The sequence below is a fragment of the Amblyomma maculatum genome, chromosome 4 (genome assembly GCF_055883805.1).
Source record: "Amblyomma maculatum isolate TAMU_Amacu chromosome 4, ASM5588380v1, whole genome shotgun sequence".
In the NCBI taxonomy this organism is placed as follows: Eukaryota; Metazoa; Arthropoda; class Arachnida; order Ixodida; family Ixodidae; genus Amblyomma; species Amblyomma maculatum.
In genome coordinates this window covers 40,070,775-40,096,193 of record NC_139347.1, presented here as the reverse complement: position 1 = coordinate 40,096,193, position 25,419 = coordinate 40,070,775, and the positions used below count along the sequence as shown (strand labels likewise).

General features: G+C 45.4%; 1 protein-coding gene across 2 annotated transcripts; it reads right to left on the bottom strand.

Annotated features, from left to right (window-relative positions):
* Positions 1-848: 848 nt before the first annotated feature.
* LOC146190791 (proton channel OtopLc-like) lies at positions 849-24,976 on the bottom strand. Of its 2 annotated transcripts, none has more exons than XM_084601174.1 (7): positions 24,829-24,976; positions 23,625-23,881; positions 14,740-14,854; positions 10,284-10,581; positions 9,325-9,491; positions 5,595-5,748; positions 849-2,263 (listed from the first exon to the last, which is right to left on the bottom strand). In XM_084601174.1, exons 1-7 carry the CDS (start codon positions 24,889-24,891, stop codon positions 1,359-1,361), a joined length of 1,959 nt encoding a protein of 652 aa, XP_084457300.1. In that variant the 5' UTR covers positions 24,892-24,976; the 3' UTR covers positions 849-1,358. The 2 variants fall into 2 exon arrangements, with proteins under 2 accessions (XP_084457300.1, XP_084457299.1); XM_084601173.1 differs by having other exon boundaries at positions 23,625-23,884; positions 24,829-24,961.
* Positions 24,977-25,419: the final 443 nt, after the last annotated feature.

Sequence of the window (25,419 nt, the reverse complement as noted above, 5' to 3'; positions counted from 1 at the left end):
GATTATGTTTGACGCGTACGCTACTTTCTATACACAGCTGTGCAGCCTGGCTACTCGTGAAAAAAAAAAAAATGACGAGATATGGTTCAGTGGAACAACTCGTCGCAAAGAATCCTGTTTGATATCCCCGCCAAGGGTGCCCGATATGTAAAAACGAAGATGTTGAGGCCGACATTCACCACTTGCTGTGGGACTGTCCAGCACCAAAACCAACACGAATATGGCACCTGAGGATAGCTGGCCTTTCAACAACCAATCCTGCCTCATATGTCGCTTGGACGCAGGGACCTCATCATCGCTCACTCCTGGACTTCATAAAATCAGCTAACCTTTTTTCCTTCATTTAATTATTTGTACATCTTTCATCTCATACCCTACTGATGCCCTGAAACAATAAATATCGATAAAACAAAAAGTTCCAACCACCGCTTAAAATTGCTTTGGATCCTCTGACTTCACAAAAGGAAGTGAAATACAGTTGCAACAAGAGGAACAGCTTGCAATGAACAAAGTTTGGGCGTTCTCTACAAAACATAAAAAAATTAACACTTTCTAACTTACATTACATTTTTCGGGAAAGTTTCTTTGAATCAGGACAGATCATGAGATAAGTTTCGTTATTTCAAATTAGTCACATCATTGTATTTTATAGGCGTCTGAAGGGGAATCGGGATATCTTCATGAGATGATTTTTTTAAACATTTAATCGAGCTTTGATAGCACTTGGACGATTTCTACTGCACTCCACCTAAACAAAGTTGTAGACGTCATAGCTGCTTGGAGAAATTAACCATAAATAATGCTGGAAGGAGTCTATACGGCATCCGCAAATTTAAAGAAAAAAAAATTAAAATAGTCAATCTTTGTACTTTTCATTTTTGCAGAATATATAGCCCCATGAAAGAGGCTCTTGTCTTTATTGCACTTTTTTACCACAAGTCACGTTGCAATCAGACCTCTGTATGCGTTCACTTATGGCACTCTGTACGGCACGATGATCCGTTAATGTTGTGAGTTCAGGATGTTACAACACCAAAGAGGAAAAGTCACAACGGAGCACATGAAGTAAAATGCAGTAGGAGTCCCAAATATTCTTGTTCCTTGACAGAGGTGATGGAAGTGTTCTATAAAAACTACGTGGGCGTGGCTGGTAAGGTTGCACATGTAATCAACCAACTGCCAGTGGGGTTGTTCGCCATGGCTGTGCAGATGTAACAAAATGACCCGCGCGGTGGGCCTGGCGTGCACAGTCTTTGCCCTGGTTTCACCCGGGGTCTTTCTGTACAGCTCTCCTGATCGTTGCATCCAAAGCACGACGACAGAAGTCAGCGTCGCATTCTCCCGATGACTCCCTGCTCTCACTCGCCTTTGTGGTACGCCGCCTGCCATATGTCGGCGAGGCAAACGGCCGAGTGAAACCTGTAGAACAACATGAGTGGAATAGTGGCGTGACCAATGAAGGACCAAAGATTTCCGTAGACCACCTTGGCTGCGATGAGGTCGTCGATATGTTTCTGCTGCACCGTGAAGACGACCCACTGCGTGACATTCAATATGAGCAGGAACGTGATGACCTCGCGACCAGGCTTGCGGTATCGTAGCACGTGTGAGTTGCTGCACCTTCGAAGACCATCGACCAGCACAGGCGTCTGGATGATGATTTGGAGCAGCGAGACAACTCGAAGCACGATTCGGAAGTTGTCTGAGAGGTGCAATTCGGCCATTATGCAGAGGATAGCGTGTATGAAGAAAAACGGAAGCGGAATGAACAGAAGGAAGTTATCCAGGAACGTCACCGGATGAGCGTTCTGGTCCAGTTGGACTACCTTGAAGTAGGCCACAATGCTCGCAAGGAGCCCCAGGGCAGTAAGGATGCCCTCCTGGCAGTTGTAGATGGTTCCTCCCACGAGCTTGAAGTTTTCTCCCTGAAGGACCACGAAGAAGATGATGACCGTGATGATGGATGTGAGCAGGACGAGTATTCCGGAGAACAGCCCCTTGTTGGCCGCATGACAGTCGGCGCTTATGACCACATTGCTCTCGTAAGTGATCTCGTGGTTCCCCTCTGGCCCGTCGATCTTCTGCTCCAGATGGTGCGACTTGGAATGGAGGTGGACGTTGCCAATGTTCTGCCACACGATGAACCAGACGCCCGCCAGGATGATGTTGAACTCGATAGTGCACGGGTACAGGTAGGCAGCCGAGCTGAACGTTGGGCTGTAAGGTCCTGAGCAGCGGTCGGTAAAGCCGAAGTGGTGGGAGGCTGCGCGTGGAACAATGACAGGCAGGCATTCAATTAAACCTAATCCTTTTGAAGTCAAAGTGGTGCACAATGTAGCGTGCATTATGTATGCCTCTTTCTCTGCGCAACTCGTTATAGCAGCATGGGGAAAAATTCCGCAGTCAACTCGCTTGCTCGAAAAACGAAAAAGAAAGGCGCGCGAATAGACCTGAAAATACTGCATTTAAAAAACGTCGCATATCTACAATAACTTTTATCAAACGAGAATAGGCAGCGCATTGTAAAATTTGGTCAAGCTCGTCTACAGACCACAGTAAAAGCCATGATGATAATTACATCGTCGTAAGTGCTATTAACAATGACTCCTGAATATGGGTGGATCACAATGCGTGTCTGAAACGATGGTTTAAAATTTGAAGGTATCAGCATTTGAGTGCCCAACTGAAGGCGAGCGCAGCGGATGATTTAAGGGACAGGGGGCGGTCACCGTCTCCCCCCCCCCCCCCATTTGTGTATTCTAGGCAGAATAACCATGCAGGAGCAAATTTTTTTTTCTTTCACTCCTAAATTTTTGAGAAAAAGATGGCTTAGGTTAACCCCCCCCCCCCCCCCCCCCACCCCACCCCTTTATTTGCCCTCTCGGCCTACGCACAGCTGCTTCTAATGACCAATGCCAGCTGCTTGATATTCTGGCAATCATTATAATAATGCCTTACTAATTTCTTATTGCGAACTAATGTAAAATATAGCCGATAACCTCAAAAACTGTTTTTCTTGTATCTGCGCAAGATAGAGTATCGCAATTGATGGTCGATAAATACTTGGTATTGTACCGTCAATACTTCTATACATCACTAGAATCAGCCTTATAATAAAGCTGGTAATATATTAGCTAAGCTAAGAGCTTTCATCATGAATTACGGAATCATTAGTATATTTAGTATAAAGCACTGTTTTCGAAGGAGTTTCAATGAATCCAGTCGAATGGTTATCTATCTCTGCGCTCCAATTTTTTCAAACTCCACTGCAGGCGTAGCTGGTTTCGTGAGAATTTTGGTATCGTACAGAAGCCAAAGTTACGTTGAAATGATCACTTCCATAAGCCTGGCAAAATCTATAACTAATTTAATATTCTTATGCGAATCGGTCAGTGAGCATCTAAATACATAAGAATAAACTTAGAAGTGTTTTCTAATAGTTTCGCCCTTTACTGCAGTATTTACTGATTTGCCTCTGCCATTTCTCCGCACTAAAATGCAAACTTCCTGTCCCTGGGGAACACAAGCAGCTGATTCTCGAGTAGATTGTATAACTGGCGCTTGAAGGTGAACACGCTGCATTCAAACCTAGCAGGAAAACGACAAACTGAAAGGTCTGAAATTCTTACTAAGCAAAATACACGTTGCTGATTTTGTAATTTAGATGTTACCATGGCTTAGGGTTATTAACTACCAATTTTCCTACCATGAGCCTCGCGATGCCGGCGTGCTGTAAGCGAAGCTACTGAAAAAAAAAACACACACACACACACACACAAAACAGAACTGCGCGAAGGCAACGGGACAAGAAGGCACGAATACACACACACAAAACGCAGTGTGTGTGTGTGCATTCGTGCCTTCTTGTCCCGTTGCCTTCGCGCAGTTCTGTTTTGTTATAACCATGAACCGACTAGCCCAACATCACGTCTTACTGGCAAAAAAACACCTCCCTTTAGAGACGATGATCATGTTGTCATGTTATGTTTGATGAAAGGGCTTTTTATCAATGATTGTGAGCCATCGTTCACTCGAGGATCCTGGAGGCTAATTTAAGAAGCTAGGGCTTGTTAAAAAGCTTCAAAACGCTTCGCTACCTGGGGTTCTTTGACGTGCACTGACATCGCACATCATACAGACGCCTCTCCGTTTCGCCTCCATCGAAACACAGCCGCCGGTAATCGGGACCGAACCCAGGTACTCCGGGACAGTAGTCGGTCGTCTCGACAACTGCACCACCGCGGCGGGGCGTTCGATTCACCAGAGGAAATGGTATCGGGAGCTGGTGCATTTGACGCTGCCGGAGCCGATGAGTTCATTGATTGATTTGTGAAAGAGCGCATGGCCTTTATCGGGCTCCAAAAGTAAACAGCAGATAGTAATTAATCTCCTGAGCATGACGACGAAGGTCTTTCGTTTCTGTCTGCAGATACCACAGCTTGAAAAAATTAGTCGAAGTTAATTCCGCTTCAATCGACTAAGACGTGCGAAGGAACTGTCTGGCATGGATTAGCATAGTTTTGCTTGGTGGTTTAGCACTGACAGACCGCAGCCAATTTTCTTCTTTCCCTACCACGTTCCCATTTTCCCCGAGGGGTGGTTCAGGTGTGCATCGAGAAGCGAGATAGATACTGCGCCTTTCCTTCACGAAATTACGTAAGTTTCTGCTACACAGCCTGCGTTTAAGCATCGTGCTATCCATGTGTTAGGCCCAGCATAGTCGTCACAATTGTTATGGCAGCAGTGCACAGTGCACGTGGAACAGTGCACGTCTAGACATCTACGGCAGATAAGGCTGAAATACCGACTACTTCAGTGTTTAACGCCCTCGAAAATTGCTTGAGCACATCTTCGTTCACATCGATTTCGATTTTTTGTTGCCAGAGTCTCGCGTTGAATTAGCCCAATGTTTTCAACTTGAGTTCAACACGGTAAAAAGTTTACAAGAAATAATGTTGACAATGCTCAGCTCCAGCACGGTGGTCACTTTTCTGTTGACATTCAACCCTGCCTTAATTCCTAACTACACCCAACCGCCTGATCGCAAAACAAAATCAAGATGGCATGAGTCTGCTCAGCAGAGCACACGACCTCAGGATTATTTTTGTAATGTTTGGCACGCGATGCCAAGTAACGATCCAAAATCTATTGAAACATAATATCGAAAGTGCGCGTATCTTCTTTGTTGCCCATGCATGCACAGCACGTCTGGCGAACGTATGCGCAATACGGCAATTAAGTGACGCTCGAGGTAGAATAATATACCATTGTTCCAAAGCATATTTTGCCGTGATCTGCTCTTACAGGGTTATTTTCATTATCGATGGCCGCAGATACCGCCCAAAATACTGCTACTGGCAAGGGTGGAAGAAAGGGCTAGTTGGTAGTTCATCTTAGAAAAACAAAACAGCGCACTCTTGACACACGGCCAAAGAAAGAAACGACAACACAGCGCTGTGTTGTCGTTTCTTTCTTTGTCCGTGTGTCAAAAGTGCGCTGTTTTGTTTTTTTAACACTTCTACTGCCTCGTCTCTTTCGCCATGAACCGGTCTGTGTCATTTATAACAAGGTACGTCATCCAACCAACGTCGTACCATTGGATGAGTTGCCGTGGTGCTCGTCGCCATGGTGGCTAGCGTGGCTGCTCATAGCGTCGTCTACAATTGTGCTGAACCAGGTGTGAAGGGATGTCGCAATCAGGTGCATCACACCAAACCTTGCCACCTCTTTGAACCGGTTGATCACAATCTGTTGAGGAAAAAAATGTAGCGATTGCAGTTGCCACCTCTTATCTCTAACATAAAAACCCCGCTTTTGTGTGCAGCAGTGGTGCGCCTCAAGTTGGTTAACATTTTAAAAAATAAATAAAGGGGTTCAGCGCTGCTGAATCGAATGTGGAGAGAAAACTGGCTGCGGGCGACCGAGTGTCGTATTGAACCGACCCAACGTTCCGTTGACCGCATCAAAGTTCACCGGTGTATAGTCAGTCTCAATATGTTATACCGCTTTCCAATGACAAAGAGGCCACTCTCGCAGAAAATAGCCCTTTTATGAGCTATTATAGACACTAGAACAAAGAGCGAAATACAGGCGTCACCACGGCTTACCAACTTCACAAGTAAAATGCGCGTGCAAAAACCGGTCGGTTTTCAGTCGCGGATTCCAGACGCTACTATGCATGGCCATTCACTTCAAACCCGTCCTCTTCAGTAACGGTGTCACGAGTTTGAATCGACTGGAGAAAAGATTTTTAAATCTAGCCTCAACGCGATAGCGTTAATGTAAGCTTACCACTTACGTCCACAGCTATTCAAAATACAGTTAGGCGGTCAACGCGGCAGCATCCATTTGTACTTGTCATCCTAACTAAATTCAACAGTCAAATCTAGAGAACACATTATGGCGGAGATGTGTTCCGCGTAACAATAGCATAAGCTGGAAGACTCAGTACGGAGACACGCTTTTGTATTCTGATAGTTAAACTAGTGGGATTATCCTGCGGTGTACAGCTCATCATGCATGATACAAAGCATAAACGTAGCCAAAGCCTTCATTTATAAAACTAAACATGTGCAAAAGTATTGCAGTATACGGTAGAACAATTATTGCGCAGCATCCTTATAGACAATTACACCATAGTGACAGCTGCCAGAGCTGTAAGGTGTCGTGTGTGCTATAAGATGCAAAAAAGAACCCTACCGAAAAATCAACCTAAATATCGACTAGTACACTATTCGCCGCGAGATCGACCTAGAGGTGGCGCCACCGTCACTCCGGTAGTGTGGATCGGCAGCCGGCGGCGCTCGCAGAAACGCACGCTGCGTAGGTCTGCTTCCGAGTTTACGGCGGGTTTGTTGGCGATGAAGACGTGTCTTCTGCAGTATTTCTGCAATATTGCAGAAAAAAATCCAAGGATTTCGCCGATGCAGCAGAAGAAGAGCGGTTTTTAGGAAAACAGCACGCAACCACCAGTCTTCTAGGTTTACTTTACACGTTTCTTGCGCTGTTCCGCGCTGACACGCCTAATGCTTGGGCCTCCCTAATGACAGCTTTGTTTTTCTTATCAACTTTTAAACAGTTTGCGCGTATCTGATGCCAGTGAGACCGGCAAATTTAGTGTCAAGCGCACGCAGATACAAGGTTGGTGCTCTGACAGTACTTTAGATTGAATCGAGAAAGCCTGGTTCATTATATCGTACTTGACTCGAGGATTAAGCAGGTTAAATGTAGCACTGACAGCGCACTGCATGGCGACTTGCTTTAGACTGAGTGCACATCAACTCTGGCCCAGACAACCACGCACAAGTATTCCCCAAAAATGAGATCACGCCGAAACTATACAGGAAACCTCGCCGCACAGGAAAGCTGATTGTTCCGTGTACAGCGCAGAGTGGCTTGAATTTGCCGAGATGCTTTTTGCGGCCACTGTCATAGCATGTGATAGTATATTACTGCATGCGCCACTAACTGTAAATGATTTACTGAAACCGAGGAAAGTGTAAGGGTTTTCTGATGTGTGTGATGTTAATATATAACGGTAAATTAGTAGTGTAATTATTTTGTTTTGCAATGCGAATAAATTTCACCGTGTGAGAGAACTTTTACACACTTCACAGAATTTACAATGATCAGCGATTAATTTTAGTAACGTTAAAGTGCAAGCTACGAATTACTCGCTGCGAAGACATCGTTATAAACTGCGCATAGGCACTCATGTTCTGGGAAGCAATTTTACAGGCTGAACATTTTTTATCACTAATTATTTAGCAGTGACTAAATCTTATGCGAAGTAAAATATTAGGGTTGCTTCCAAAACAAATTCCGGATATAAAACTATTCCAAAAGAAATGGAGGTCATCTTATCATGCGACTATAAAAATGTATTTATTCCCGAACTAAACATTGATATTTAAGCCCGCATGAAGCTGTTTTACTCCCCTTGTCCGAAATGACGAGTTCGCTCGGAAGACAACACTTGGACGAAAAGGGATTATATTGATTATAATAGGCTACCAGTAAAGTACATTGATCTAGGTGTATTATGTAATATTTAGGGTAACAATTAGGTGCAGGGAATATGTTTCCCAAACATTCGAGCATATCTCTAAAGCAAAATGTGCTCACACGAATGCACAGAAGCCTTCAGCAACAAAAGAAAAGAAAAGAAATGCATATTGGCCCGGGTTTAACGCATGAAATTTAAGCGGCATCGGCTATGACGGATGATTGCAGAGGCTGGTTTTGGTGTAGTTTTTTTTTTTTTTTTCATTATTAACACCACATTTACCACGTGGGATTGTTTACTGTGCAGTCAAATCCCATAGCAGGGGAACGCCTTTCGAAACGGTTGTGATTGAATCCCCCGTTCTCAAAATCAGCAGTCGAGCGCCCTTACCATCGAGACATCGCGACAGAGGTTTAAAAGCAAAAAAAAAAAAAAAAAAAAAAACAACAACAAAGTACTCACACAACTCTATCGTGCATACAGAAGGCATAGTAGCCATAGAGTGGTCTGTACAAACTGCATTCTGCTATATGAAGCAGTCTGCGGTGGCATATGTTTTAGTAGCTGCGGTATTCCAAACAGAAATGTGAATATGCGATTTTTGAGCGTTCGCATTAACTTTTATTGACGGCGGCGACCTGTCTTGCTTTGACACGGCGGTAACGACAGTACCACTTCGTTTGAGACATTGCATTTCAAAGGATCTCAAGCGCCGAAGACCGCGATGGATGATGTCCTTATCCAAGCATGACATGCTCGATACGGACAAGTATATCTTTTTTTTTTTTATGAAGCGTGGGGTTATAGACTGTTCATATTTATTTTGCAAGAGGCATATAGGTAAGCAAAAGCCCACAGGAGCCGCGAAACAAACAAAAACACTCCTGTACACGCCGCATGCGCGCGCGTAAATCACTGCGGGCTGGCATGCGACGCGAAAACGCATCCATACTGAGTAGGTTTTGCCGCTGAGCCGCAAGGTGGAGACTCTGCTCGATCTCGAGGCCAATACATTGCCAAACGAGCGACTAATTTCGCCAGTTTTCAATCGTTTATTGTATGTGTGTGAGTATGTGTGCCCGGTTTTATTGTTCTTAAACGCTAATATAACGCACATTAACCTGCTTACTTTAGCCATGCAGCAATAATGTCTTTTGTAACAAATGTGTCAGTTATTTACGTTTCTACAGTGTAGTGGCCAATATTGATGTAATTTTGAAAGTTAATGACACCTGCCTGCGCTTTCGTTTCTTGGGCATTAAAGGGCTAAAACTCGGTCGGGTAAAAATAAAGCTCATTTGCAACCACGAGGCACTCACATTTGAATACTTGAAGATGATGAACAGCTGATAGAATGAATAGACAGGTCTGAGCGAGTGGAGTAGGACGCTCAAGATGTCCCTGCATTGCTCGGGGTCGCGGTTCCAGTCGATGACGTGTTTTGAGAGCATTAGGCCCTCGTGGATGATGTGCCCGGAGCAAAATACTGCAATAGAGCATAGGTAGAACAATATGGCTTTCTTGCATTATGAAGTAACACTTTATGCGTATATTCGAAGACGAAATGAATAAATCATTTGTCAGTATGAAAACAAGTTCTGACTGGTATATGCAGTAACAGCAGCTGCAGAAAATAAGAGATGAAAACAGCTGCACTAGATCTCGAATTAAATTGTCACACTTATTTTTTAGCCAGCGTACATGCCGACTAACCAATTTTGTTTGAAGACGTATATTCATAAAGTATTATTCTGTCATTATAAGGACTACGGTGATGCAAATATGAGCAATTGTATACAACATTTTTATTGAATTTCACCTACCCAAAAAGGCAGTCCATAGGCTATATTTTAATGTCTGTGCCGACTGCTTAAAGGAATTTAAGAGCTATCTCATGCTTATTGTTATGGATAAATAAACTACTCTTCAATTTGAAGCAAAACGCAGTGGCAAATGGGCTTTACGCCACTGCAGAATGAATAGGAGAGGAAGAAAAGGGAGCTTGAATTCGTCATCGCATATATTAGGCGAGATAATTTCTAGCACAAAAATATACTTGAATATTGGCGACTTCTGCGAAAAGAAATTATTGATAATAGCTAAATGTAACATTTGGAATACCAAGAAGGCCGGCCCCGACTCAAAAGAACCAAGCAACATGTGAAGACTCCACCGACTGCTCTGTGCTATAGAGCAGCTATTACACCCTCAAAGGACAGAGGAAAATGGGAATGCGGCGCCCTTTGCCATGAGCAAGGAGAGAGGGGGTGGTGCTCACCGGCCATGCCAGTCTTGAGGAAGAAGCTTCCCGAGTGTCTTCCCTTGAGGAAACGGTAGTGGGGCAGCACGGGGTGCTCCTCATCGTCCGGCTCGTCCTTGCCCGGCTCCTCGGTCGCCCACGGGTACTGCTCGTTGATGACACACTCGGTGGTGAAGGAGAACCGGTCGGCCAGGTCCTCGTACTCTTTCAGCTTCTTCTTGATGCGCGCCAAGATGTGCAGCTTGTAGCGCGTGAGGTCCGCATGCAGTACCACCAACCATGCGATGCCGATCACGCACACCACGCAGCCGAACACCTGCGTACCGCATGCCACATATATTGACTTGTACATTTTCCAGCTTCGTAAATAACTCGCCAGCGCCTTTTATAACACCACTCGATTGTTAGCATGTGTTTGATCTCCACACTCTCACAAATCGTGCAGTCACCATGTTTGCTGTCTCCACCGTCTGTACCAAGACAGCGCTCTAGTCCTTCTCAGTGGCTTGCACTTAAAGTTGTTTATTTTCTAGGCTACAACTGATGACTGGTCTGTACCCTGATAGTTGGACATATCGTCTCTAAGCACGCGCTTAAAATGCACATAATTAGGTAGTTTCCGAAGTTACCACAATACTGTCCTTTTGTTTTTTTTGGCATTCAGCAATGTATTATATACAGTGAAGCACGTGAGTGGTTGTGCCGCATTTGGTACTGCGTATCATATTCCAAGTACTTAGCCTATCAATCCTATCGAGCGGAAAGGACGGCCACGATCTCGTCATATATGTGCAGGTGCCATACATTATTGTACCGCCTCTTGAGAGCCTAACGTTATTCTACGTAACAATTACAGGACTTACTAATGTTTTAGCCTTGACCTTTCAGATCATCAGATCACTTTTATCAACCTGTGTTTTGAAGGTTACTTTTATCACGACACAATACTAAAGCATGCCATTTCGGCAGTCTTTATGATCAGGGTGCTCAGTAATGCAATAGTGTTTTTTTTTTTTTAAATGGATCTCAACGCTCCTTACATCAGTGAAAAGTTAATTCTGTTTTCGTTTTTCGGAAAAATAGCTCCGCCGCGGTGTCTCAGTGGTTAGGGCACTTGGTAACTGACCCAATGGATGCGCGTGAGATCGCAGCTGTGTTTCGATGGAGGCGAAATGCATGTCGCCTGTGTATACTGTGCGACATCAGTGCACATTAAAGAACCACAGCCGGCCAAAATATTCGAGGCCCTCCACTACGCGTCCCTCATTGCCGATGTCGCTTTGGGATACCATTAAACCACTTGAGCTATTATCGGTGCAGCGCATAAGACGAAGACAAGATGGGTACACGGCGCTGACTTATACCTTTGTCACACGAACAAATCCGATCTTCATTGAACTCGATTGAGGTCTTAAAGAGGGATTGTAGCATCTGGTGCTACACGGGCGTTTTGAATGACCATTAAGAAGTTTTATTCGTGTGTTTTAGGTGTCAAGTGCGTTGATTTCCGCTCTCGAATGTGCTTGAATCTCAAACGCACTTGGAGAAGCGGCTCGAGCCAAGCAGGTTCTGGCTGGATTGTGCTTGAAAGTTGCCGCACTGAGTTGAATGCAAATCGAGTTAATGAGGATCGAAAATGTTCGTATGACAGGGGTATTATGATCAATAGTGTATTGAGGGTTTGCCAATGCTTAAATACTGTGGCGAACAGTCAATAAAAAGGACGAGAATGGCATGACAAAAACTGTGCACGTGGCAAGAGTGCAACGCTTTCTTATTCAACGAAAATGTGCACAGTGTGTCACGTGTCACTGCTGCCACGTGCAGATTTCCTGTCATACCATTCTTCACCTGACAAAGCATTCCAATGTGAATTATCCACATTTCGTCTTTATAGCGGTATCCTCGCGAAAAATAAAGGAAGAAAAACTTCGTCCCTAACAAGACGACATGTCTTATAGTGATCATTGCAAGCTTTCATGAGAAAATTCTACGCCGATGCGAAAAACTGACTCCGTGATATTACAACAGAAGTTAAATTATTCGTAGAAAGCTTCTGGTTTTACTATTCTGCCCCAAATTTCTCATCATGGATTACCTTCTCGCAAATCTTTAAATACCATCCATGAAATAGCAGGTCAGCAGAACGCTTGAACCAAACTACTACCGACGTGCTTGTCATGTGTGTCGACGTCTGACAAAATACCTAATTTGAATTATGCGCCAGTCTGTTGTGTTCGGCGGTGCTACCATCGCAGCCATAATACAGTATTTTGTTTAAATATTTAGTTTCATTAGTCTGTCTCACTCAGGTCAGCTTTGGGCAAAGGTGAAACATGCACTACCAAAGAAACAAAATCCTCTCAATTACGAAAGAAGTTGAGACACATGCATACCTCTATCTATTAAACGAGTCATCTTCTACACGAAACTATTTTGACGTTGTGTGCTAAATTCTGACTTTGTTTCAAACTTTTCTCATAACATGTCTCGTACGTTTAATTAGGTCGAGCTTATGTTAAGGTGACTACCTGTGTTCCTAAATTAGCGCACAGACTTCCCCATAGCTGCAGTTAAGCTTCACTTTGTACATGAACTGAGTCTGTTACAATCTTGCCGAAAAAGAAAGAGCGGTGTCTCATTCGTCAGACCTTGTCGACTCCAAACACTCATCAGCGTGCAGCATAAAGGAACGGGAAAAATCTCAGCACCAAAACTCTCTTTGAGCACGACTCTTGCAGAAAACAGCAATACACAGGCAGAGGCATTGGCACTATAGTATTTACAGTCGTGAGCAAAAGTCGTTTATAACATGTAGCAGATGGCGTAGCTCTGGAAAACTGCATCTAAACGCAATCTAGCGACAGTTACAGAGAAAGTGACAAACGCATGTAAAATGGGGCCCCGCCATCATTGTCTCGTTGCTGGATGGCGTTGCAATTCAGTTTTCCCTAATTGCTCACAACTGTATATTCGTTTTCATTTGTGGTATTTTTTATTTAGTTTTTACGCTTTTGTAGAAGGTTCATCTAATTTTCTGTGTCGGGACGTCAGTAGCAGTAGTTGTGAGGCAAAATGGGAACGATCGAGGTGTGTCAATGTGCGTCGAGGGGACGGGAACACAGTATGTCCTAGAAATTTTCCGATCTCAACAGACATCCATGTGGCAGATTTCTGTAAGTGTTGTTTTGTGTGATAGCCGTAATTCAACATCCATATCGTGCTCTCTGCGATAAGCCTGACCTACTGGCTACAGACGTCACAGGGATATATCTAACGAATAAACCGCAATAACAGGATACTTACGCTGCACGGCGTTTGAGTGAACAATGGCATACACAAGTGGACGAAATCCTGGAGCGATAATGATATTCCAGGAAACACAAGGAACGAGAGACCACGAGCAGAGGCTATTTCTGCGGTTCTAAATTAGCTTTATTCTTTTTGCGTGTGCCGAAGGCACCAATGCCCGCCAATGCCACACGTGATGCTCACTTGATCGCTTTCAGCATTTAACGGTTTAGATATGTGCTGCGCACGATGCGAGCTGGAGGGCTGTTGCCATGGTGCCTATGCGTTGGCCGCAAACGTGAAGGGAATCTAAAAACATGTGTGAATACCATTATTTCGACCTGTTCCGGTATCGTTTCGAAATAAAATGATATCTAAGATGGAAGTTCCATGTTCCGCAGCGATTGCTCAACTGACCGCCAGAGGTGTATGCTGAACGCATGTTTATAGAATCCGGTATGCCTTGTTATGAAGCAGCTCCTTTTCGATAAGCGATGAAATGTAAGATTAGCCGTGTAGCAAAATATATGAGCGTGCCATACAAAGCCATCAACGGTAGAAAGTGCATCGGGGACTTCGCATGGAGTTCGCGATGAGGTCAAAGTGTGACCTCGCAACCTGAAATCACAGATATATGACCTTGCAACCTGTGAGCACAGACTACACAGATTAGCCTTACTTTAGTTCACCTTTGTGCGCTGCTGGCATTTTCTCCGCCTAAAAACCGCTTTTGTAGAGTTTATTAAATAGGAAAAAAATGCCATTGTAGTTGTAAAGATTGCAAGCTTGTTCTTACTGTCAGGTGGTTCCATACTATGTGACCATACAAAGCAAGTCAGACTACTTCATCAACCTACTCTTGTACCACTCGCCAACTCTCACCTCTACCACCTGATCACGTGGAATACTGCCTGGCAAAGGCGGAACAGTAAAGACCAACTTTACCAACCTACATCTGTGCCCCCTTGCCCCAGAACTGACCCAGTTGCAATCCTCACGCCGCAAAGAAACTGCGTTCCTTTCTTCTTCGAGCGAAGTGAGTAATTATGAAAGCGCCGTGAAAGAAAATATCCGAAAGAAGCCGCCAAGCAAGTACAGCGTTTGATCCGTGAGCACAGGCGGTGGGTGCTGAACGGCTCTCAGCCCTGCGTTCCCCTTCGATCGAGATGGATGTGAATCTTACCTCGTCATACTCCTTCATTGAGAACAAGTGGCCGTGGTAGGTTGATGTGAAGATGCATCCGAGCGTCACGATGAATATGGCGTAGATGAGACTCAGCATCGTCGTCAAGTTTCGTCTGTGTCAGCGAAAATTGCGCAAAGGAGCGGATCAGGCTAAGCACGTTCTGAAAGCTTTGCATGTATACGTCACTCAAGACAGTAATTCACAGACATTGCTTTAACTCACTCATATCTGCCAACTTCGGCTGCGTGAGCTAACATGAGTACATGACGATTAAACACAAAACAGCGCCGCCGTCTTCTTGTTTACCAGGGGCATTGTTTATTCTGCGAAAACCACATGTTGATTTCTTAAAGCTCCCCGTTTTTGTATGAAGTCCTTCACTTTTAATGAGCAATAATTGCATAATTTTCGTTAAAGGAGATGCAGTAGAAGCAATTAGACTGTGGCTCACTCGTATAACTAAAATATATTCGCCTTTTTTTTAGTTTTTATTTATTGAAATAATAGACGAAAATGACGCCGGTGGCTCTTATTCAGTACAGTGCACAGTAGCATGAACACCCTAAGGCGTTATATTTTCTATGAAGACAGAAGTCAATGCCTTTAAATTGTTTAACATGTTCGTTACCATGACATTGTCATTGTCAGCATTACCGTCATCGAGAGACATGTTGCTTCCAATGCATAGTTTGTAAACTCGCGCCAAATGAAAGTTGTTAACTTCATCTTTCACGCAGCTAAGTGTAGCGCACATATTGCAGCACAAGAACGTCAGAAAGTATGCAGTGCGCATGACGCAGACTGCGCAAATACACAATAGAAGCAGGAGAAGAAGGTGTGTTATTATTTGCTTCCAATTAGGCCAATACGAAAGAACGATCTGGAGCGAATGCGAACATGCGGATGTTGCTACGTCCGGAAACGTACGTGCATCGTGTCGGGAAAACGCACATTATCAGCTAGATACGTCTTTGCTTGACTTATTCTTTGTTAAAGTGCCGCTAATTCGAGAAGTTTCTTCGTGCGCGGTTTGCGATACCATCATCAGCCGATACCGATAGCAGGCGATCGACGACGTGCCCAGGATGATTTAAAAGTGGCAGACTGACACTAGAGCGAAGGAGGGAGAGCGCGCGCTCTTCGACGCTCGGGCCCTCTTAATGAAGTCTCCAGGGCTGCGCTAAAACGAGTGAACGCTCGGCAGACTTTATCGTCGTTGATGCCGAGGGTGACCCCGACGCCCCACAGTTGTAAGACCACGTGGACCCGGAACGGAAAGGTAACGAAAAAGTTCCAGCTTCGCGCGTCATGACCCATTTTCTTTCAAGAGCTCGCGCCCATATGTGTCTCCTTTTACTCGGGCATTGATCTCTTCCTCATTATCTCAGGGACCCTGAACATGCCATTTCCAAAACTGCAGTGGCTGACGCAAGTGTCGATACAACATCTGACCTGGGGGACCAAAAGCGACCTGTACGTAAGACGTATGCGATTTGGGAGGTTGGATATAGACGAGATATGCCGTAGGGGGCAACAAGTATAGGCTGGTCCTGTGTATCAGTTCTTGCTTTCTTTTTTCACCTTCGCACCTTTTTTCACCTTTCACCTTTCTTTTTTCACCGCCGGGAGGGACAAAGTTTTCCTTTCAGATCGAACATCCAACCAGCGCTTACGATTTGTTTCCAGAGTCTTCCCAAGTGTCCACGTAAGACCGCCGGCAGAAAACACCAAATTCTGCACGCCGCATTTAAATGCTAACCAACGCCTGAGTTGATTAGCGCTCCAATAGTTCAAGAGGTAAGTGCACAATTTCCGTTTGATCACCTGATCAGGTATATGTAGCGTTTGAATCTTGCAGAGAATAACGGCAGTGATCTGCACTCCCTGAGTGACTGCCCTCTTGAGCAAACATGGTGGATCTACCCCTCTGTCTGAGATACAGAAAAATGTGGTTAGAGAGCACATTTTTGTTCTACCCAGGTTGCCTTACCTTCCTTTACTGGTCAAAGAGCATGACCAGGACGGGAAACCTGGCTAAAGCTTGTTATCTGATGCTCAGTTCAGTTCAGTCGTTCAGTCGTGTCCGATCGACTCTTTGTGACCCTATGGACCATATCCACGCTTTCCGGTCTCTCGCTATCTTCCTAATATCACATAACTTCATCTGCAGTGCCTCGAGGATGCCATCTAACCATCGCGTTCGCTGCCTACCCCTTCTCCGGCGACCCTCAACCTTTCCCAACATCAAATCTTTCTCCAGCGACTCCTCTCTTCTCATCAGATGACCAAAGTAGCTGAGCTTTAACTTTAGAATTTGACCCTCCAATGAGCAGTCAGGGTTTATGGTCGACAATATCGACTGATTTGATCTTCTGGCAGTCCAAGGAACTCTCAAGCTTCTTCGCCAGCACCACAATTCAAACGCGTCAATTCTTCGGCGGTCAGCCTTTTTCGCAGTCCAACTCTCGCATCCATACATCACAACTGGAAAGACCATAGCACGAGTTATACGGATCTTGGTTGGCAGTGTAATGTATCTGCTCTTTACTAGGCGGTCAAGGCTAACCATTGCTCTCTTTCCCAGAAGCAGGCGTCTCCTAATTTCATGGCTGCAGTCTTCTTCCGAGGTAATCTTGGAGCCCAAGAACAGAAAATCTGTCACAGTATCTGATACTACGTGGCACCTAATGGCAGTAACTATCGAGACGCTGACAGTTTCTTATATCTTCTGCAGTAAGATCGAGCTCACTTCTTCAGAGTCTCATGACGCGAAATACCGGCCCAAATGCATCGATGATTCCATTTATCAATGGGACTATACGTCATGTGCTGCTGTGCATGTGAAACTAACGAAGCATTTCATTGTTTCTTGAAGTACGGTTTGTCTCACGCAAGAACAAGGTTACGTAAAGAAAAAAAAATTGTCGCGTTTCATTTCTTATAAGCAAGTAAGAACATCACACCAAACAAGACTTTTCAACATATCTAAACAGTTCTTACTTTTTCGCTTTGGACCGGAACGAAAAAGATGCTTGAAATGGCCGACCAAAAAACAAAACAAAAACAAACCATGCTTTTTTCTTATTTGCTGTTCAGAGTTTCGCATGTTTCACATCACTTTTAGAAAAAAATATACAGGCTGTAGGTAAAGTGGGCCAAGACTTTGTGCATCTAGCGTTGAAAATGAGAGAGAAAAAAAAAAAAATGTGCGATTGAAGTGTGCGCTTTTTTGCACACCCTTAATGCAATGCAGAGAAGCATATCATTAAAATCATAGACGGTAGGATTTCTAAATTGCGCTTCATCACCCGCTCTCTGCAGTGCGTCGTCAAATGCCGCTAGACAACGCTTCAATGTCGTTAGAGGCGGCTGACATTGTTAGCGCTTTAAAGCAAGCGTTTCTGCTTTGCATATGCAATGGAGCCGAGTGGGGAGCGCATGACGTCATCGTGCGCTCCCCACTCGGCGCAGTGTCCTGCAGAGAGGCCTGAGAGCCGACACGGATAAAATCAGCGATTACGCCACGATTTCAAATGATAGACCAAAAAGACTTTGCATGCTTTGCCTGTAAGTTTCACCCATTGGGCCCACACAAGGCTCGTAAAAAGAAAGTGAAGAGGAGTTCTCTCTCCGGTTTCCCTTTACGTCTGCTTTGATGCACAGCCAATGCATGATCCCTTTCTGGCGTGTAAAAAGAAAGTGAAGAGGAGTTCTCTCTCCGGTTTCCCTTTACGTCTGCTTTGATGCACAGCCAATGCATGATCCCTTTCCGGCGTTTCATTTTTTTTTCTGTCTTCCATAGAAAGAACAATGCAGCTTTTATATCGAGTAGACGTCGTTCCCAAAGACAAGAAGCTGCAGGCTAGTCGGAATTAAGCTTTCGCGCTGTACGATAAGTCTGCGCTCCCGGATAGGTGATAACTCTGCGAAAATATTAGGCTTGTTTCGTTGCTTTTCTTCTCATGATGTCGAATACATGTTCAGAGTAAAATACGGCAGTCACTCTTGTGGATGCTTGAACGGCATTTAATTATTGTGACGGCAGATAGGAAAAACTTAGATCTCACTACAGAAACTGCACTGGGAGAATGCGATAGCATTAGCGCTGCCAAGTTTCTGAAATGTTTACTTCTCTACTTCGTTGTGTGTTAATTTTGTATTCTATATTAATTTGCTTTTTATTTATTCATTTTATTTTTCTGTTATTTTGATCATTTTAATTGATATTTTCTGTCCTTTACTTTTCATTATATTTTTGTTTAACAGTTTAATTAAATGTCATGATTTATTTCTATTATTAATTGCCGCCAGTAAAAATTATAATCATATTTTACATGCCCGACTAATGCTTTTTAAGTCGAAAGCATTTAATGGCTCATTGCTGACCGTCCGTTTGCAAAACCTGTCCCACTATATAGCTCTCAATTTCATCCAGACTAAGTCACGCCGGGCTCTTCCATCTCATACGGCGCGGTTCAGGTGCTCACAGGAGGAATGTGACAGATATACTGCGCCTTTCTTTCCCTGTGAACAAATTAAAAAAAAACCTAGAAGGGTCGTGTGCATCGAATCGCTTCAGGCGCTTCCATTGCACTATAAGGGCTCTTGCCTGGCCGCACTTCAGGGATGCAAGGGGCTGGGACAGGTAGGTCATCGCCGCTTGCGGCGGGGGCTAAGCCTGCACCGAATGTTTATCTGTTGTAGGCCGTCATTGCACCCGCCACTGCTTCGGTGGGGGACGACGGCTGTTTCGACGCGCGTCTTTCTCTCCCTCTTCTTTTTATTTCTCTCTTCTGCCCGCACGAGGCAGCGGAGGTGGCTCAGCTACAGAGCTAGCAGGCCCGTTCATTTTCTTTTCCTTCTTCCTACAGACACAACACATCAGCTTCACTTTTTGCGTCCACGGTTTGGCCTCACCAACATAGCCTTTCGTCTTAATAATAGATGACTACACATCCTTCTCTATACTCCCACCTCAACCTCTCGCCGTTTTCACCTAAAAATAAAAAAGGATTCTATCAGGTCTACCAGTCATATCACAGAAATCTATGAACCGGCACGAACGCTTTGTAATTGTTGCGACCAAGCACCCCTCTGCGTCCAAGGTATAGATTTTTAAGGTAGATACAGGTATAATTATAAAAATATCTAGAGCATAAACAGGAATAGGTATTATAGAAATAACATCTATATTATAGAAATATTATTATAGAAATAATAAAAGTGTATGTTGAGATACGGTGAAACCAGTATTAGTGTGGAGAGGATGTTTGCAATGACATGATGAAAACCATAGAGTTGACTATTGTTTCCTCTCCTATTTTTTTTTTTAGTTGTTGTTGTTGTTGCTGTAGGAAGAAGGAAGAGTTGACCTCTCAATGTCGCACACCCCTCCGCAAACCAACGACACTGAGGTTTTGCCCGTGGACACGCCAGTTCATCGCGTCAGCTGGAGGAACCTGGGCCTTCCTCCCGAACATGGGCCCTTAGAATCCACTTCAACAACGAGCCTAAAATGCACGGGCCTGCTACTGGCTCTGTAGCTGAGCCACTTCCGCTTCCTCGTGCGGACAGAAGAGAAAATAGAGATGAAAGGAAAAAGAAGAGCAAGAGAAAGACGCGTGCCGCAACAACAGCCGTCGTCCACCACTACATCGTCGTCACTTCGCCACGCTGTGGTAAGCTGTCAGCGTGACAGCACGATGTTAGAAAAGCCGCGTTCAACACGCTGACGCCGTACAGGTAACAGAGAGCTTCAAGGGCGTTTTCTGCGTCGTACAAAATAGTCGTCACATCGCTCTCTGCTACTTCTAGCGGCGCGATATTCAGCCATCTTCACATGCGATGTACCTACGCCAAACGCTTCTCGCTTTTATTTTCAAATCTTCAACAGTGGATTGCTGCCTGCACCCTAACTGGATTGTAAAACATCTATTTCGTCGTACAGAGCAAGTTCAAAGAGAGAGAGAGAGAGCAAATTTTATATAGTGCAAAAAAGTAATGTAGAGCTCCCGTTGGGTCCTCATTTCAGGACCCCCGCGGCCTTTGCTGCCCGGCTGGACCGTTCAACCAGCCAGAGCTGGTCTTTCGATTCCGAACTGGACAGCGCAGCCTCCCACTGCTCCGGCATGGCGTTGTGGTTCAGAGGCACTGCATCTATTTTCTGGCAGACCCATGTAATGTGCTAAAGCGTCGGTTTCTGTCCACACCAGGGACATGTGTCCCTGCATACGGTCGGATGCATCTTGCTGTATAAAGACAGGCATGGATAAGGATTTACAGCTGCCGCCAAGACGCCGACTGCTCCCTGTTTAGCACCCTGTGGGGCGGAGAATGCAGTCTTCTGGTCCCCCAGAAGTGCGCCAAAATGTTTGCGCAGGTATGGGTCACTGCCTCGGTCCCTTCGGCCTCTGACCTCCCTCGGTTTGCATAACCTCGAGCTATGAGATCGGCCTGGTTGTTATATCGGCAATGTCATTCAAAGAGAGGTTCAAAGAGAGAGTTCGCCTTGAAAACTTCACTTCTTTTTCCTTCGTCTCATATCTTCTTGACTTAATTTGCAGTTGTTTGCACAGTTCCCTGTGCACACAGTGCACAGTTTGCATGGTACAGGGGAAGTCATGCTAATCGCGGCTCATCACAGACTTTCAAACACTGATCACACATGCTTTTAAAAGTGATTTTTTTTTTTATATTAAGTGCATAGCGTTAAAAGCTCTTATCTTCAAACATTTTGGTGTCGGTCTGTGAGCACGGACATGAACACGACCGAAGGAGGCGTGCTCGAACGGAACTGAAAACTCGTCATAAAGAAAGATATGCTGCGCATACAAAATTGATATAAGGCATTTTCGACCCGCCGCGGTGGCTCAGTGGTTAGGACGCTCGGCTGCTGAACCGGAGTTGCTCTCGAGTTCGAGCCTGACCGCGACGGCCGGGCTTTCGATGGAGGCAAAATGGAGAGCCGTCCGTGCGCTGTGTGGCAGTGCACGTTAATGACCTCAAGGCGGTCGAAATTATTTGCTATCTCTTCATTACGGTAAGGGCCCCCAGACTTCAGTTGAGTGACTTCATACTTAGGTACCCTTTTCTGTATTTCTTCTTTCACTCCCAATCACCCTCCTTACTCCCTTCCCTTACGGCGTGGTTCAGGTGTCCACCGAGAAGTGTGACAAATACTGAGCCTTGCCTTTGCTCTAAAGCAATTTACATTTCATTTTACAACATTCTGACAAGAGTTGTGCATTCATAAAAAAAGATAAAATTTACGTCTCGTATGGTGTATTTTGCAAAAATGTTAGCTTGAGTTTTCAACCTAACTGCGTTATCGGGTCCATTCTGTTGGAATTGCACATTCACTAGGCCCACCTTTATGCAGCTAATACTACGATCATTCGTGGCCTGCGGTCAGCGTGCTCATTTCGCAATCCAATGGGACCGAGTTCGATTCCTTTCCGTAAGAGATTGAGCAAACAGAACGTTAGTTTTACCTCGCACTGCAACTGCCAAGGTCATTTGCTTGCACGTTTGACACTAAGCCGAGGGACGCCATAATGAAGGGCTCCGGGAATTTCGGCCACCCGAGGTTTTTTAACGCCGGCGCTCTGTCTCGCCACGGACAAGGTGCGTACCGGTGTCCGAGTACGTCAACGCTTCAGTGCAGGCGTCAGGCTGATAAGTAGTCATGCTTAAAAAAAGCTTAAGCTCGGATAACTAGGTTTAACATGGATAAACCTCCATAATTTGTAGCGAAAGCTACACTGGCCGTGAACGAGGAGTTTCGCGTGCATAGAGCCGTTGCCAAGCAACCGCCGCAGCTGGCGGACGCCGCACGCTCGCTTTGCCATCTGGCAATCAAGAAGCAACCAGAAGAAGAAGATGTTTCGTCTTTAATGCAACAACATAGCTAGAAATAGTGAGTAGCGCAGCTTAATTCTCCTTTAGCATGAGGATGTAGTAGTGATGATGATAGGCTAGTCAGCGGCGCATTTCGGGCGAGCGTGTACTCAGCCACGGCCGCTTGCGCCCCCATTGAGCGGCCGTGACTTAGCATTGGTATAGTGCTCTAGAATAAGCTAGAGCACTATAGCATTGGACACGATTGGATTTATTTACATTACAGTGGACTGGATTGGATTCGATTGGACTGGGTCTGGATTGGACAGGTTTGGATTGAATTGGTCAGAGTTGGTTGGATTGTATTTCACTGGAATGAACTGTACTTGATTGTATTGGATTTGATTAGACTGGAGACTGGATTGGTTTGGATTGGATTAGATCATACTGGATTGGATTACACTGGATTGGATGGGATTAGATTGGATTGGAGAGGAGTAAGCAGCCCAGCGCCAGGCACACATGCTTTATCTACGTATATCCTGGCCTAGCTGAGCTAAGCCACGGCCAATTTATTTTCAGCTCAATTACTTTCCTTTGGCTGATGGAACCATGCTGGGTATCTTGGCGCCAATTCGAATATGTTGACCTGTTTCTCGTGACCTCATTCCGTTAGTTATCACTCTTTCACTGTGCGGATGGACGGGTGGACGAACAGAAGAACGCAGCACGGTGAAAAAGTAGCCGTTAAACGCATTCCTGCATCAGTATAAAATTTAGTGCTACCGAACAACAACCAAAGCAAAAATGTTTCATTTTCATATATGGCGTATGCACGTGTTAACTTCAATATCAATGCGGCTAACAGCGCATAGTCAGGTCTTAACTTCTAAGGTTCAACTTGTGTACCGAATCGCCACCTGGATGAAACGGTGAGGAGTATATATGCTATTCCGAGAAGACGACCTCAAGTTCACTTCAGCAAGCGGCGTAGACTGCGCCTTCGACACATTCGGAGATGGCGTCTTAGAACGTAATGTATTCACCTGATTGCGGACCCGTTGGACTCGATGCTTTCCTCCGTGGACGGTGGCCTGACATGGTTGGTGGATACGCTGTCCGGCTGCAGGTTGCGCATGCGTAGGCTTACGTTGGTCGGCGAACTGCGGCCGCTTGACGTAGGTTGGGTGATGGTGTAGATGTTGCCGTTGCACTTGTCGTCAGCCGTCGGGCTGTCGGAGCCGATCCGAGACCGCATGTCGGGCAGCGACTCCGCCATGTTGCCGGACGCCGGGGAGCCCGACTGCTGCGTCAACGAAGACAAGAGTGTGGTGAGCGTGATTGAATAAACCTTATCGTCCGGCACTTTTAGAGGTAAGTAAAAGTAACAGCAAAATCTGTATACGATATGAAAGCCATATATTTTCACATTTAATGAAATGCTCGTTTGAACGATCTTTTCGGCAACCAAGTGGCTCCTTCATAAGGTGGGTTTCGGAGTGGTGCCCATTGATTCTTGGGAAAGGGTAAGCGTTATTATAACCATCATCATCATCATCTATTGATCCCTTAAAGGTCCCATTAGGAATATTAGATAATGAAGGGTGGGGGGGGGGGGAGACAACGGTGCGAATATATAGTCGTACATAAAATGAAGGGTTCATTCTACGCTTTCACCTAAATCAATGTTGCTTGTGCTACGATGCTCGCTAAAGAAGTGCCTAACAAGGGAATTACTGCAGCCGTTCTATACACAAGATGAACGCTCAAGTAACAAGCAGATAACCGCAATGGCACTCCCTGAGGAAAGAAAATGCACCGTCTCCATATAATGCATCTTCGTAGCTATATGCTCTCATGTGTCCGTTAAGTGGTCGTGTATTCATGCTGGTACAGCTGCTTTTACAACGCTTGACTCAGCAGATTTCATTCACGCAATACGCTAAATGACTGAGAATTAAGCTTAAATACGCACGGCTGAGGAGAAACGGCACGCTTTCCATGCAGTAGATAAGTGCAAAAATGAACCCCCTTCCTTTTCTCGTGTCTCAGCTCTTTTTTGGCACAAACATACAAGCCCCATTTTCATATCCGTGTAAGCAAAGCATTGAGTTCTTAAGCAGCTATACTAAATTTCTCTCACCACCCTTGCCCAAAGTTCAGCTCAAAATAAGCACGAGCCAGCTCAAACCACAGCGAATGGTGCAAATATACAGCCGTAAGCGTGGAAAGAAAATCTGAAAGCCAGACCTCGCCTATGTATCTTTCCAGCATCTGCGCGAGACGTGTTCTCCAGTCCTCCGAGAATCGCATCGGTGTCCAACAGAGTGTTCGACTCCGCAGGCCTTCCCCTGGGCTCACGAGGGGGTGGGGGGTGCCGCAGCTAAGAAGGTGCGTTGCGTGTCCCTACGTAACCACTTGCGTAACTTCCGGTGCCCCGACGCTTCGCTGTAAACAGCGTCGGCCTTGTCAAGCCGTAGAGCTACAGCGACTGACGCCTGGGCCGGCGTGTTCCTGTTCTGCTCACGAGACAATCGTGCTCCCGTGCCGACGTGACTGCTCCCGGGGCATCGGTAAGAGCGCCCGGGCACCCCATATCCGCCGGTGCCGGTGACAGCTTCAGAGGAACGTGAGCTCGGCAAGATCCCCTGGAATTTGTTATAGAGGCGCACGGTGACTTCCGCTGCGCCGTTCGCCGGGGACCGGCAGTGGCTGGTGTGTGCTAGTGGGTGCGCTCAAAAGTTCCCCGGGTTCGAAGAAGCCGCTGCGCATCGGGGTTATGCGCCTCCACTGAAGCGGCGCGCATTGTTCAGCACCTACTTTTGATTTCATATCCATGCT

Bases quoted from the DNA above. Each gene is read 5' to 3' on its own strand.
- LOC146190791 (XM_084601173.1), bottom strand. From the start codon at position 24,891: ATGCGATTCTCGGAGGACTGGAGAACACGTCTCGCGCAGATGCTGGAA. The intron at 23,885-24,828 runs GTCTGGCTTTCA...TCGTTGACGCAG, and splicing joins TGGAAAGATACATAGGCGAG to CAGTCGGGCTCCCCGGCGTC. The intron at 9,492-10,283 runs GTGAGCACCACC...GCTCTATTGCAG, and splicing joins CCTCAAGACTGGCATGGCCG to TATTTTGCTCCGGGCACATC.